The sequence below is a fragment of the Crassostrea angulata genome, chromosome 6 (assembly GCF_025612915.1).
Source record: "Crassostrea angulata isolate pt1a10 chromosome 6, ASM2561291v2, whole genome shotgun sequence".
Classification (NCBI taxonomy): domain Eukaryota; kingdom Metazoa; phylum Mollusca; class Bivalvia; order Ostreida; family Ostreidae; genus Magallana; species Magallana angulata.
This window is the reverse complement of record NC_069116.1, coordinates 6,466,673-6,483,304: the sequence shown is the minus strand read 5'-3', so window position 1 is coordinate 6,483,304 and position 16,632 is coordinate 6,466,673. Positions and strand designations below refer to the sequence as shown.

Genomic DNA, 16,632 nt, shown 5'->3' with positions numbered 1-16,632 from the left:
GATTGAAACAGTTTTTGTTACAAACCTATACATGAAAATCTATCCTGAAGTAAAAAGTACCGCTTCATTATGTTTTGTAATATGAATTGACAAAGTATAACTATATATTATTTTCATGTACATTTAATATATATATATATTTCTAATTTCATGCTGCGATCGTAAAAATTTGCTTTTTCTATTCACTGTGTCTAATTTTCTTCACATGATGATCAAACATATTATCAATTTTTGGAAAATCTAGCGGCGCGTTATCACTTCAACTTTGTTTCATTTGAATATATTGAAAATGACGCTGCTGAAAATCAATATATAAAGAATTTTTAAATATATATGGTAAAGTTAATAGCAGAGGGGGATGTGCTGCAATCTTGCACATTTGAGGATAAGAATGTAAACATTTATTGAACTGGCTCGTTTCTGCCCGAAACTGTCAAAAACTGTTACCAAAAGATATTAAAGCAATAAATATAAGATTCTACGTGTTGTTTTGTATGCAAACTATGCATACAAGAACAGGACAATGTCTTTTCAATCACTTTAAACATCTGTCGAAGTGCACCGGCAGCTACAGACTTATTTTGAAGATTTAAAAATCTAAAGAATTATGAATTGGTGTCCTCTCTACAACCATTTGTTGAAAAAAATGGGTCTAAGTTTGCTTTTTTAAGTTGTAACTTTGTCTCATAGTAGGGTACCCTATTCTTAAAATGGGCCTAAAAACTATCATGCAACTCCCACAAGATATAAATTTGTTTGTGTCTATGGAGGTACATGAAGATATATTTTCATTGAAATATAATTTTCTCAACAAATGGTTGTAGAGAGGACATCAATAAACCCCCTTCATATTTTTTCAGATTTTTAAATCTTCAAAATAAGTCTGTAGCTGCGCGATTCGACAGCTGTTCTAAGTGATTAGAAAGGCATTGTCCTGTCTTTGTATGCTCACTTCTCTAACAAAATGACGTGTAAGCCTTTATATTTATTGCTTTTTTATCTTTTGGCAACATTTTTAGCCAGTTTCGGACAGACATTAGCCACTTCAAGAAATGTTTACATTCTTATCCTCAAATGTACATGATGGCCGCACATCCCCCTTAAGGATCCTTATCAGGAATTTTATCTTTGAATGTAACATGAAAGAGAAACACTCTAAGGCTTGTATTATTTTTACCTACGTAATCTATACTGTATCATTTAGAATTAGATAATGCACACATTTGTGCAAAAATTGTCTAGATATCTCGAAAAAGCTATGAAAAAGTTAATCAATGAACGAAATTTAAAAAAAATCATATTAAGTACATGTATTATTATATGATAGCAAGAAAAAAAAATTTGTCATTAAAATAAAGGTCTCTTATTTTCGATGCTCTCCAGTTGGATACGACGAATTTCCAGTTTTTATTTTCAGCTTAAAGTAAATGTTCAGGTTTGCGGGCGATTTAATATTTCATAATCGTATCTTTCCACTTTTTTCTCTCTCTCCTTTTGGCTGCCTGGGGTCTTGTCGTCTTTGTCCCTTATTGCTATTGCTATATCTCTCCCTTCATACTTGGCACTCTTGTTTATATTCCATGTAACTATTACTGGCTGCTCGTTTACTCCAGTAATCACGTTTTCTGTCATCACATTCTCACGTCGCGCTCATCATACTGCGTTTCGACTCTCTATGCACTGCCAACAACAAACAACACTTATTTGGAGGATTTCTATAGGTAGCAACCTGTATATCTTTATTAATAGCAGCTGCCTGCTAACATTGCTGAAACAACCTAAAAGGACTTTTAAATTTCATTTTTCCATTTATAATATCAAAAACAGTTAATATGAGTACTTTTAATGCTTTGTCAAAATTTGGAAGTCAAAGATTGAGTTAAAAGCAAGATACATAGTTAGAAATTCTTTGTTTTGTAAACAAAGCTCGAGCCTTGTAACACTGTTTTATTGGTATTACGTTTCAATCAAATGATGCTTTTTTATGTTGACAATATTATTTATTTACAATTTGAATCAATTTACCTTGTTTTCCATGATTCATTATGTCAAAGAAATGGTATTTCCATTATTTGTAACCAATTTTAAGAATCGAACTTTGTTTACACAACAATGAATTCTTTTCTATGTATCTCTCTTAAAACTTAAATTCAAACTTTCAATTTTTAGGCAGTTATTTAAAATGCCCAAGTAAACCATTTTAAACATAAAAAATACAATGTTGATCTGAAATCGTGTCCAAGTCCCCTTTAAAAGTCTTGTTATGAGCAATTCATTCATTTGAGCACGTTCTTCTAATGTTACCTCTCAATTGCTTTCTATTGCTGGTATTATTTTTCTTTGTAATTATTTTCTAGCTTAATTCGGTTTTATGAATTTAAAATCCCATATTTGTCATCACCAAAAGACACATCTTGACTTAGAAGTATTCCAAAACTGACAAAATTGGTAAATGTAACACTAGAGACTTTCAAGACATTAAAATGCACTTTGAACGACTCTATTTTGCTTTCTCTTTAAAATTTGTACACACTATTTGTTCTTTGAATACTGTGTATATTATAGCAAGGTCATGTTTGCCAAAGCGAGAATCTTACGCAACCTACTTTAATTTTCACTGTTTCATAATATCTTCCCTGATATAGATTTGGTCTTCTGTTTTGTACAGCAATAGAGCGGCAACAATTGGAATCTTGAAGGAAGAGTACACCGAAATAGACCTAAAACATGGGTGTCCAAGTAGTGCAGTGGACAGTGCTCTCACCGCTGCGACCTGAGTTCGATCCCCGTTGTCGTCAGTGGTTGTATTTTAAAGGGTATGATGGTTGCCCGCTTGAACACGTGGGTTTTCTTCGGGCACTGCGGCTTCCTCCCACATGAATGAACCCCCACCCCTCTCGTGCTTACATCCGTGTCAACGAAAGATATTGATATATGTTGTAGAACATGTTTATCTGTCGATATATATTAACAAAGCTCAGTTTAATAATATAGTAGATCCAATGTGGAGTCAATAAGTTAATTTTATAAATGAATTTTATCGAAATCGGTACCACTGTATCATAAAACGTCAACATTGTATATAGAAAACAAAAAGTCACATAAAAGTCACGGTCTCCTTGAAGATATCTATTGAATTATTTCAATAGTGTCAACACTATCAATGAATAAAAAATATGTAGATTTCGTGGTATAAAGAGCTGATGTTCAACTTGAATTATTGAAATAAAATGGAATTCCATCTTAGCAAAGTCAATGTCTGAAATATATAACCCCACTAAAAAAGACCAGTACCTCAAGTTCTTCAAACATTTTAATGTTTACAAATCATTGACAACGTTAACCAATGAATCACTTCGAACGTAAGTATCCGTTTCGTTATCATCCAAGTTATATCTTGAGCAAATATCTTATTTTTGAGCACTTTATCTATGTATATACTGTTCGGATATTAAATACTTAAACAGGGGTTTATTACTCTTGGAGTGACGGTACATAATATGTAAGTATGTTTCATTTCAATTTGAATTTATTAATCCCCCCCCCCAACCCACACAAATCTGTTCATAGTTATTTGATATTGATGTAAATGTGTAACTTAGATACGAACGTGACAATGATAATATTTTCTATTAATTTTCTGAAATTCTTCTCCTGTACCCAGCTCTATTGTTAATGTATTTATATGTTTTTTAAAAATATGTTGATCCTAAATCATGGCACCCTTCAATTCTTGATGGATCAGAGGATGTGGCTAATTCCTGACAGCGATGTTACTTGTTTCTAGTGGTTGTCATTCTTGTTGGCAACACATCTTTTTTCATTTGCTTTATTTGTAATTCTTTACTGTAACTTTCCAGTCCATTTGAGTTCTATAAATATATTCTATCACTTTAACTGGACACAGTATATAACGTAACAGTCGATTTATTTTGGCATGTAATCCGATACCTTACTCTTACGTAAAAACCACATTCTATTACACTTACACCAAGTCTTTTTGGACTATAAGACTGTGACGCACTGCCTACTTTCTAAATAAAAGTTCTTCATAACATCGTCTAACTTACTTATCCTCTCCGTGCCCCGTGGGAAAAGAGACAACTTACGACGGTATTTGACAGTTTGCACTTCTCTCCATCTGTAACACCCTATTTTTTCTCCACTGTAATCTTTGGCTTCCCTTGCCTTCTTATTCCCTTATAAGCTCAAGTTAAAGCATTTCTGATGTTTAAACTGCATTGTGTCTCTTCGGAGAACATTACCTATCCATTTCCAACGCTTCCCCTGTTCCTTAGATTGTTTTTGATAGTGAGATTGCTCCTGTTTTTTTATGTAATTGTGTATTTGAGATCTTGTCTGGCCAGTGTATTTTCAAGATTCTCCGAAGAAATTTTAGAATGAATGTATCGAGCATTTCATTGTCTTTCTCAGTGGTTCTACAAAGTTCGGAGCAACACAGCAACACTGAGAAGACTCAGTGTTGCTGTGTTGTGTTTCACGGTGCTGATATCCAGATTGTTCAGAAATGAAAAGACAGTCATGGCTAAGCCTAGTCTTTACCCTAAGTCTGAATACCTCTTTCGAGGCCTTGTTCATTTTGGCACCCAAGTAAAGGAATGTTCAACCATTTTTACCTCCGTGTTGTTTAGGTTGTTGAACTCGTTCATTTTTTCATTTAGCCTTATCCTTACTGTTTTAATTACGATAATAGTTAACCCTGTATATATTGTATATATCAGTCTGCTGGTCTTGTCTTGAATATCATTGTATTTGATGGATATAATAACCAAGTCGTCAGCATAGTAATGAATACCATGCTTTCTGTCTACCACAAAGATGAACAGGAACCCAGAAATAAAAGATTCTCACCAAACCTCTGTCCAAACTTAACACCAGTCTGTTCTTCCATTTTAATAACATAACTCGTATTTTCATCGAACAATTTTCTGATAATGTTGACACATTTTTAAAGGAATCCCATAATGCTTTAGTTTATCACATAACTTGCTACTTTCCTAAACAAAAAAAAAACAAACAAAAAAAACTTGCTACTTTCCTTATTATGATGTTAAAGGCTTTTTAGAAGTCTATAAAGCTTACATACAATGGTGCATTCCATGGACTGTTCTAGAATATTTTTTAGATGAATACTTTTTTCCGATCTGTAAATTGTTCTAGCCATTACGCAGCCTCTCTCTTGTCGATTTCTGCGATTCATTTCCCTTATTGTCCATATTCATTTTCTTGTTATCTATAGGTACCCAATACACTTTTAACCACTTCTTGTATTGCTTCCAAATTTACCACGAACTGTTGCCTGAATTCCTGGCACGTCCTTGCTAATAGTCCAACACAACCTTTCTTCAAATCTTGCAAACATGAAACCTGGCCCCGAGGTTATAAAACTTTTTTTATACTCGTACTCATACTCATACTCCGTACTCCGAGTATGTGCTCCACCGAGTACGACTTTAAAAACCGAGGTTATAAAAGTTTTGGAGTACGTTCTCCGCTGAGTACTATTTGGAGTATGCTCCAAAAGCCGATCGATGAAATTTTACGTCTCTGTAGAAAGACAGAGAACGGTAATTCATGTAAATAGTCCTGGCATGTAGGCAAACTGTACGTGTATTCAGATTAATTATTTATTAACAAAATGTAACACATTATTTACATGTACATATTACCTTCTCCATATGCAAGCATGGAGATGTGTCTGCATCTATAACTTATGAATTTTTGAGCAACAGAGACGATAAATCCAGTGTAATTGGTAAAATTATCAACAAATTGTGTTTATGTCAAATCTCGCTCTCTTTCTCTCTCTCTCTCTCTCTCTCTCTCTCTCTCTCTCTCTCTCTCTCTCTCATGAGACTCAGATAGTGATTCATGCATGTGATGATTAAGTATAATTATGTTGTAAGGAACGATATGAATATAAAAGAAAGAAGTAAGAATTTACACGGATATGAAGAGAGTATTTCAACATAGAATTTAGTTCGATATATCTTAAGTTTTCCTGGCTTTTATACGATTTTGATATTTTACATGCCAGGAAAAGGTCAGAAACGACGCCAATACAAAACTGGAAAGTCACTGCCCCCAAGTGGATATCTCTTAAGATATTTAGTGAGCAGTTCCTGTATTAGGGAACACAGGGAAGAGTTTAATTCAAAAATAGAAACATATACTTGGGAAAATCACAAAAATACTGAGAAATCCGTTTATTTTTACACTCATATAGTATACATTAAGGAAATTATATGGGTATTCCAATTTAATTGCAACATACTTAGTACTATATTTGCCTTTTAAAATTCTTGTGAGAAAAAAGCATCTAATATCTTGAAGGGGTGGGGTGGGGGTGGGTGTTGGAATTGCATCAATGAACATATGCCAAAAGCCAAGGACACACGTAAAGTTTCTCATTTTAATATTTTTGGGAATGTGCACGAGAGTTTAAGAAAATTCACTAATTGAAATATTTTTGAAATTTCCAATTTGAGGACCACGTTAAACCGAAATAACGTGTTCAAGGAAATTGGGTACTAAAGTTGCTGTACCCCTTTTTGTGGGGTTTTATTTATGGTTCAAGTTTTTCTCACTTAGTCAAGGCTTGAAAATGTGTGTTTAGAATTTATATATACATACTGTGTCATTTTTAATCTTAAGTAACGTCCATTGATATTTTTTGAGCAAGCCTTTTCCTATTCATCTTTAAAATTCGAAAAACATGTGTTAATTTTGATGCATTTGACATAGATATTTGGTTACTTTAGATAAAAAAGGAATAGCTATATGAATTATCTAAATAGTTACTTGCTAATAAAATTAAACAATTTAAGAGATGAATATTCCCACAGCTAAGCTATATAGAGAAAAATCTCTCACATGAAAATGCGAAGAAGCTATTTTAAGTAGTACATGTATTTTCAATCGATTGCATAGAATAACAATAATCCCCTTCAAATCTCTCTCTCTCTCTCTCTCTCTCTCTCTCTCTCTCTCTCTCATAAATTCTAGCTTTTATCTTGCGGGTTATGATTAATTTAAGTGTTATCTTTTTTTTCTTTTTCTTTTTTTTTTTTACATAAACAAGCTTTTAATTAACTGTAAATTACCCGAATTCTCAAGCAGAATATATATAAGAATAAAATTTGATGTCATAACACCAAATTTTATTTGTAGAAAGATACTAATATAATACTTAAGACTATGGGGTCACCGGGACCCACCATCCTTATATTCGATCGTTTATAATCAAATGTTAAACCAAACAATACATTTCACCTTACGTATACTTAGACATGTCTATGCTCTCGATGTTTTAATTCGAAATAAATAATAAAGATCGTAAGGTAGGTGATGTTCCATGGTAAAATTTCTTTAATATTTGGAAAATAAAAATCAATTACTGGTAGATGGTTCGGAATGGATACTCTACCTTCCCGGAGTAAAATTAAAAAGAAGTTGCGGCCTATATTAGACAAAGAACACATCTAGATCTCTGCAGCTACATGTAGAATATGGTCACCTAGGAAGCCAAATATGTACGTCATAATTTTAAAAATATTGCCAATACAAAACTTAAAAATTCGAAATATTATCTTTATGTTTACATCTAACGCCCTTTAACCTGCGTTTTAATTACGTACTGCTGATTCTTGATTACTTTCTACATTTCCAAGTAAGATTGCTTTTTGTTAACTTTCAAAATAGGTTTTTATTATCGATATTTCGAGATAAAAAGAAATGAACCTTGTTCAAAATTACTCTAAATTTCACAGCGTTTTTGACACTACAGAGGAAAGGCGATTTATAAGCCAATATTTTCCACATGCAGACAGTAACTGTTTTATGAAAAAAAAAAACACAACAACAATCGTATAGATAAACCATAGGAAGTAGGATTCGCCGACCCCCCCCCCCCCCCCCACTCACACACACCAACGCCAACTCCTCTTAAAAATATTTAGTTCCAGGGGTAGATCCAGAATGTGAAGTTAGAGGGGACGTCAGTATTAGACAGGGAGTCTGGAGAGGCCGCTTTGTGGCCTCCAGATGGTCCAGGGCAAAGTCCTGTTGGTGACCCAGGTGGCAAAGCCGGCCCCGGAAGCTCCAGGATTCTAGAGATTTTGTAGGGTAAAAAGGAAGTCTTTAAATAGACGTTTGAGATATTTCTTCTCGTGATTACCGGTATACTTAAAGTAATAAAATTATTTACAATTTTTAAAGGTTTGTAGATTTAAGACCTACAATCATCAAATTCCTCTGTCTTGTAGAAATCCAAGAAACATATCCTTTTATTTTTTTTCTTTCGAATGACTGTAAATTAATCAGTTTAAAAACCAAGTTCAATGGGACAATGTAAATTAATGAAGTTTTAATAAAAGGTACATGTAACTATATATTATATTATATTATAATAACAATGGAAGAGTCGTTAAAACACTTGTTAGTATAACCAATTACTTAAAGGTGGGTATATGGGTGACTGGTCATATTTGAACCCAAGGCCAGCGTAACCAAAATGTTTTTTCCTGGGTTTTTTTTAGTTACATCATTGAACACACGCGTTTTCTTCATATTGCACCATTGAAACAGTCTAATGTAGAGAAATCCCCCAAGTTAAAAAAAAAGATAATTAAGACTCGCAAGTTGTACATTTTCTTTGCCAGAAGGAGTATGATTTAACTTTATTTGGACAATTTTTTTAGGGCTGTGGGGGGGGGGGGGGGGCGCCGGTAGCGACCTCCTTTACTCCGCCACTGATTTACCGCTTATTCTATAAAATGTTTCCCTTTCCAAGTTTTGTGGCATGCAACATAAATAATAATTGAATAATAAGTAAGTAATAGAAAGCGTTAGACTTTTATGCATCCCCCATCCTTTGTAATGTTTAGAACTAACCTACATTTTCACTATAATCAAAAAATGGACCCATCAAATACATCTGATTGAAATTGATTAATAACGATACATGTACATTGATTTCTTTGTTTTAAATGATGGGGTGTACGGGTCGTATTTGACAAAAAACAGAATTCTTAAAAAGTCGAGCTATTCAACGGTAGTATTTTGTACGTAGTTATACATGTATATGTACATTAATTAATGAAGCAAACTATCTAAAAGTTATTTTGATAATCTTGGTTGCAGTTCGCCCTTACTCTTAAATTCACCTCCTTTATATCTAGATATGTCATTAAAAAAATGGTAAAAACTTTCCATTTTAATTCATATACATGTAAATATGATTAAATTAGAGCGTATAATACAGCAATGTTACAATATGAACAATATTATATGTTTGCACTGCATTTTATTTAGATTAAATGTCTTGAGTACGACTTTGAGAAAGCTTCAAAGCTTACTCAGAAAATCGCATTTTTGTACTCAGCCGGAGTACGAGTGGGAGTATGAAAAAGTTTTATAACCTCGATATCTTGAGTAGGAGTACGATTTGGAGCACGGAGTACGATTTGGAGTACGAGATCGTACTCAAAAAAGTTTTATAACCTCGGGGCCTGGGTTATTCACCAATGTTTCACGTTTACCCCGACAAAGTAACACCTCAATACAATATAAGGAAATGTTTCTTTTGGAGACTCTCGAGACTTCGAACGATTTCTGTATAGTTATTCACCAAAATTTTTACACATGCAATTTGTTCTTTGGCCACTGTGTATTAAGCTGCTTGAGTCGGGATATTCCGTATTAAAGCGAAGTCAAGTTTATCTGAATAAGTGACGCCTCTGAAATGCAGTTCCTTACGATAGCTCATTGATCTCATTTTGTAGCTAATCAGGGGTCAAGAAAAACGCAGTGGGCTTTACAGTTCCTTGTTGTATTTCAGGTTTTTGTATTTATCAGAAAAGTGAGTAATGCTATACAATAGTTTTCTAAACTTACAGGAAATATCATACAATATCTACAACATTAATCTAAATGCTAAAAGTTGCAAACAATTTTCTGTCTAACATCCGTGCCAACGAGAGATATTGCTATGTTGTAGAACTTGTTTCTCAATCATTGTGAAAGAAATAAAGTTTAGTTTTTTTAGTGTCTGTCGATTGGGATTCTTTTAATAAATCAAGATTAGAACAGATGAAAAATAAACATAAAAATGCATGCAAATAAACATAACAATGCACGTGAACGTTGTTAAATATCTAAATCTAATAACTTTTACATTTATATTTTATATCTATCAATCCAATATTTATTTGGCTCTAAACGACCAACGGTTTTTGAAAACGGCGCGTATGCACATACTCTGTTGTCTAACTTTAACGATATCGGTGCACATATTGATTTACCTGCTATTTAAACTTATGCCTCACGCCTGTCAAAACATACTAAAAAGAGACAAAATCAAACAGTATATTTCATGAACGGACATTTTAACTGATAGCTAGGTAAGTTAAAGACTTATTATTGGCAAATTATCATGAATAGTAATTTGTTGAAATATGTATATGTTCTTGTAATACCAATTATTGATTTTATTAATTAATAATCTGGAATAGAGTATACATTATTAAACTTACAAAATTGGACTTGTTTTTTTTTTCCTTCTTCAAAAGTTGATTTGGGAATGGATAAATAAAAAGACACATTTTCGGTTTTTTGTTGAAAAGTTGAATTCAAATAATTTTTTTTCAATGTCTTAATAATTAGTTCCTCAAAAAAGATATTTGAAACAACTTTCATTTTGATTGCAAAATAAGTTTAAAATTATTGATTTCGTTGTATGAAACATGATCGTCTTTTTTAAAGGTACGAAGACGTACCGCTAGCTTCTTTATTTACCAAATTATCTATGAAGTCAATTCAGTCAAACAACGACCGAGTGCAATAAAGCACAATGAGCTGTTCCCTGTACCTAGGTCTTTTGACTGCTCAGGCATTAAGTAATTGATTACTAGCCAACCAATAGATGCTTTTGGAAGATTTGCTGAAGCCTGTTTCCCTGACCTAGCTATAATGCGCAATAAGTAGGAAACATTTTGATATATTCGCGTCATACATGTAGGGATACAGGATAAAAAATTTCACAAGTGCTGAAGTGAGTTTGCTATCGTCAAATGTTAGTTAAACATATCGTTAATTATTCGCTAAATACGGTAAATCTCTGTTTTTTTGTTTAACCTGGCTATTATTTGTAAAATTATAAATAACATGTTATCAAAATTTAAGCAAGATACTTAGATTTGATGATGGAGGTCATCTTTGTCAAACTACACTGATTATAAATACTGGATGATATCTGATAAGAAAGACATTATGGCTTCCAGTTAAGGTTTTTGATTTGTGGAAATGCTTTGTAAAGATGTGTTACAAAAATGGCTTTTGGCTGCAGCTCTTTAAGCTTCTGGAACACGGTTTAAAATACTTTACAATATTTAAACGTGACACTAATTAAAATATCCACTTCATATATTTTTTTCATTTTAATTTCCATTTAACAATTTTGAAAAACATTACCATAGAAAATGAACTGATTTCAGTACCAAGTTTAAATATGCATGGCTTTGTTCATTGCTTTAATCAATTGATTGATCCCACCTCCAGTGTTATGGAGGTCCGTGTTTGCTCAAGGTTTGTTTGGTTTTTTTTATACAATTACAAACAAACCAAATCATCAGCGTTTCGTTACTTCTTTCCAATTTAGACATTTACCTCGATCATGACATGTCGAATTGTGACGAGGAGCACATGACGGGTGTGAGCGGTCGGCAGGGGATGCTCACTCCTCATAGGCACCGGATCCCACCTCTATTTTTTTTTAAGAGGTCCGTGTTGCTCTGCTTTAAATTCGTATAACGCTTTATGGGGTTTTGAGATGGTTGACAGTTTGTTATTGTCATTTTTTCAATTTAATCGATTGATTAGGTAAGGAATGGTGTACATTTCGATTAAATTCTTGGCAAAAAAACCCATTTCTATGACGAATAATTGGTTGATTACTTTTTAAAATTCGTTATTTTTAAATCTCCCTTGATAATGAATATCGTAGCAAAATCCACCGGTACTTGACATAATGTCAACAAATGATTTCAAATGATGACAATTGCCATATTGCAATTGAAATAAAAGGCAAACTAATCTTTCTAATCTAAAACTAGGCTCCATGTTTTTGTTCATTTAGTGTTGATTGCTGAATTGAAAATAAATAATGCACCAAGATAAGGTCTAACAAGTTTTTTTTAATAACTAAAAGGTTTATTTCAGTAAAAAAGGTAGAAAAACAAATCAAAATTATTGTATACACCGTGTATAGACCTTAGACAAATTGGTATGAGTTGAACAAGTCTGCCTTTATTTAATAATACAAATATAAATTTGAAACAGATGTATTAAGTATTGGTTGTTTGTTTAAATGTTTCATATTGAACGATTCACTTATTAACACAACGGCAGCTGTTTCTTGTGATTATGATATTTTCTTTTTACAGGCAGTAAGGAATTTTACTTAGATTCAAAATTAGAGCACTTTGCATTAAAATACTAGCATATAATTATGGTGCAAGTTGCACACTATTTTCAATTTTAGGTCAGAATGATGAAAACATTGATACTTTTATTTTCACTCCTCGTTGCGTGTAACTGTGATATGTTCGAACATCTCAAAGAAGGAGCAAAATGTCAAGAGTTGTCATTATCGGAATACCAGGAAAAGAATAGGGAATGTTTAGATGAAAATAGAACTGCTCACTGTCTGATTGATGACCAGAACAATCATGGCTTGGTTTGTGAAAACATCTTGAAAATCCCGAAAGGTATCAGCAACTAAATATATCGAAATTCTGGGAGAGAGTATCAATTTTCATGAAAACAGTAAGCTAAGTCAAAATCTCTTAAGGAGGCTAGGTATCAACTAATTAATCATCAGATCTTCCTCTAAAAATGATTTGTTTAGCGATTCACTATCATGAAAAATCCGAATATTTTAGTTTTAAATTTGAACATTTTTCTATATCTGAATACTAAGCTCTTCATTTTAAGGAGATCATTATAGTCTAAAAATGGCCACGACCATGCAACCCTCTTAATGTTCAATGAACCTATAGATCAATATTTATAGCAGTTGAAATTCCGATATGAAAGAACATTGGAGATGTAGTGCATTAAATGATCAATGATTCAGAATGGATTCATATGTGCTTTTGAAGTTTAATTAAATTGTAACTGCAGATTATTTCCTGTTAAACTTGAATTTCTCTCGACCGACTTAATATGTCAATATGAAAATATAATAATTTCGACAATTGAACAGTATTACATAATTCTAACTTTGCAAACCATTATCATTGTGTCATTATGAAAATGAAAATTGAACACTGAAGGGTATCTATAAATTATCGGTGTCTTTTTCCACATATGTTCCAGCATCTTATGTAATTAAACTGAACATAGATGAATGCCTTAACATGTAGTTGGGGATTGAGACATTTTAATTTCGATTTATTCATTCTTTTTTTTTTTTTAGGAAAGTGTCCTTTCTTTGACACCAAGAAAGAGAGAATGGATATCAGGCCATGCCAAGGGAAGAACTGTCCAAGCGAGGAAATATATTCACTAACTGCAGTAAAATGTAACTAAACAAATACTTGTAAATTAAATAAGCAAATGGTGGTCATTGCTACATATATTCAATCAAAATCGTGTAATAAAATAACCACTGCAGCTAAGGAGATTTTATGGTCAAAAGAGTAACCATCAGATGTACCCAATGTTTGAATATGAATGATTTGTTTAGCTGTAAACTGTTATTTAGTAAAGAAAAATCCACCTTTAAATTTGGATATTTTTCTGCCTAGAGTTCTTGTAAAAGAGAACAGACGAAAGCAAAATAACCAACTTAGGAGGAAGGGGATTTCTCAGTTTTTTAAAATACATGTTATCAATACAAACAAATAACCCTTACATTATGGTTTTATCTTCCATGATCTCATAGTCTCCTTTTGTTAGTGATATATAAATTCTAAGGCAGAGACTTGGTGAAAATTATATTTTCTGAATTATATTATAGCCTTTTCAAAAATATTTTCATTACATCATATAGTTCAAATGTTAGACCCCTGTTTAAGGATCCGTATCTAGGAAAATCTCTCTAGGAAAAATGTTAAGGAAGGTTTTCATATTTTGTACTGTTTCTGTGAATTCATAACACCAGATTTTAGTTTGTTATTGACCAAAAAGTTACGTAGAAAAAAGTAGAACCAGGTTAATCTTATAAAACCTGGTAATTCAATATTGAAATGTAATGTAATATCCAATTGTATGACATTCATTCTGTTAAACAAAAATCGTTAATTCTTTTCAAACAATGCGTTTCAAAATGTAAAAAGCCTTTTATTAACAACATTTACGGTTTATTCTTTTGTTTCAGTTGATGGCTGTTATGAAATATACAGGTAATATGAAAATCATATCTTGATGATCCTTAATTGTTTATTCTAATTCAAAGGGGGGATTAATATGCTTGATATGATGGGCATGGAATGCTGTTCTTTTTTAGAGAAAACCATGATGAGCATACTGAATTTTGATTCAGCTACTACAATGGCCAGGCTTCAAAAGGATCAGGCGATTTTTTTTCCACCTAAACTCTATTTATAACTTTCGGCATTAAGGCAGCACAACATTGAAAACCCCGGTGTCTGCAAAGTGCCAGGCGGACAAACTGGATATAAAGCAAAAAAATAAAATAAATTAAATTCTACTTCTGAAGGACTTTTTTAATGACGTAGGCAACATTCTTTATACGATACAAAATAACTTTTTAGCCAATCAGAAAGCGCGTTACAACCAGAATTAAATTATTTGTCTATAGACGAATATATGTTCTTGATAATGAAAACAATAGTGTTAAAGAGAGTAAAAACTATGTATTGCATACAGTTGATTACAAATAAAACTGATAAGATTTTGAAATTTACTACTATTTTCAAATAAATGATGTTGAAAAGAAATAATATTCAGATTATTAATTCTGAGGTTAGAAACTTTTACTATTTGTTAACACGTAACGAAATATATACGATGGTTATCCAAAAAGTTCGTAGAAACCAGTACTTTTATCAAAAATAACGTAGCAATTGTCAAAGAAAGTATTTCAATATTTTTAATATTGAGCATAATGTTTATGTATTAGAATCAAATCAATGTCCGTTTTGTTCCGTAAAAACAACTTAGAAGTTAAAATTGCTTTCCTCTATAATGTCGGAGGAAACCCATTATGCTCTTGAATCTGATTCTGCGATAAAGTTTCCCTGAAAATGGCTAAAAAGACTATAACTCAATTTTTAATCGCTTTGTTTTAAATTTCCAACTGCTCTGCGACTTCAACAACTACTATTCCGCCAAGCTTCAATCGTTGTTTTTTTTTTCAATTGTACAAGTGAATTTTCTTTTCTGTTTCACTTTATTATAATAAAAAAGTGTTGTCTTGTCAAAAGTAGTGTCATATTTATTTATCATGATAATCAAAATACTTGCAAAATTGTTGTACTATTTTTTTGATACGTCATCTTAATCGAAGCGGCTTCCTAGGTCATCACAAAAAAAAGTATGGAGCGTTGTTATTGTCATAATTTGCAACAAATGTAAATATAAGAAATAAGGTATCGTTTTTGGATGTATATCGGGATATAAATACGGGTTTGTACGTGATCAAATCTTCCGTAAAGTCCTTCGGGCTTTATGTGATTTAATCACGTGACCAACCCGTACTTATATCCCGATAAACATCCAAAAATGATACCTTATTTCTTAAATATGCTACATTCAGCGTCGAAATGTTTTTAAACAATTTTTCATTGAATATTTTCAAAATAAATTAGTTTGTATGTTTTAAAAAATGGCAGAACGTCGGTGATAAGATCAATATTTTGTAAAAACCGTGTGAAAATTGAGAAATGCTTGTTCAAAATATTTGGAAGCGTATAGTAGTGAAAGATCAAAACATTCTAAACATGCAGAAAATTATTAGTCTTATAAATACAATATTATCAATCAACGTCTTTACAATAATCCCATGTTTAATCAATAAAGATAATTACATATTTCCAATAGAGTGTATATAGAAATATCAGTGATGACGTCACTCAAGTAGAAACATACCTTAAAACTACCTTCATGTTTGGAACATAAAATGTTTGTTACCAAATTGATGTGCACAGCTGTTTCATATACCATGGTACATGTAAATGACTGCCTATCTCAAACGTCCCTCCTTCAACTCTCTCTCTCTAGTCAATTACTGATGTTTATTAAGGTTTTCCGCTCTCAGCGGAAAACCTTACTATTATTCTTAAAAAATTTTAAATTTCTTATTATTTTTTTTCCTTCTAGACGCCAACTTTGATCCTTAATATCTCGCTCGTTTGTTCACCGATTGTTCTGAAATTTTCAGGACTGATAACATGCCGCGTGATGTTGTCGTTGCATATTTTAGTTGAGGAAAATCTATATCCGGTTTTGAGTTATTCCCCTTTTAGTAAAATTTAACGACTTCTTTTGTCCAGGGGGTTTAGCTATAACGATGACTGGCAGAGTCTCAAAGATGGGCTGGTTTGGAAGCTAATACATTGTATTTGTGCGAGATATATTTTATTTATTATT

The 16,632-nt window shown here is 32.3% G+C and overlaps 1 protein-coding gene across 1 annotated transcript; it reads left to right on the top strand.

Moving 5' to 3' along the window:
• The first annotated feature begins 10,689 nt into the window (after positions 1-10,689).
• On the top strand, positions 10,690-15,466 carry LOC128188146 (uncharacterized). The gene is made up of 5 exons (XM_052859017.1): positions 10,690-11,071; positions 12,560-12,785; positions 13,496-13,600; positions 14,399-14,423; positions 14,528-15,466. Exons 2-5 carry the CDS (start codon positions 12,566-12,568, stop codon positions 14,556-14,558), a joined length of 381 nt encoding a protein of 126 aa, XP_052714977.1. The 5' UTR covers positions 10,690-11,071; positions 12,560-12,565; the 3' UTR covers positions 14,559-15,466.
• The last annotated feature ends 1,166 nt before the right edge of the window (positions 15,467-16,632 follow it).

What these genes read in the sequence shown, in the direction of transcription:
- LOC128188146 (XM_052859017.1), top strand. Translation starts at nt 12,566, where the DNA reads ATGATGAAAACATTGATACTTTTATTTTCACTCCTCGTTGCGTGTAAC. An exon ending in CATCTTGAAAATCCCGAAAG is followed by an intron (nt 12,786 to 13,495) that starts GTATCAGCAACT and finishes TTTTTTTTTTAG; the next exon opens with GAAAGTGTCCTTTCTTTGAC. An exon ending in TTCACTAACTGCAGTAAAAT is followed by an intron (nt 13,601 to 14,398) that starts GTAACTAAACAA and finishes CTTTTGTTTCAG; the next exon opens with TTGATGGCTGTTATGAAATA.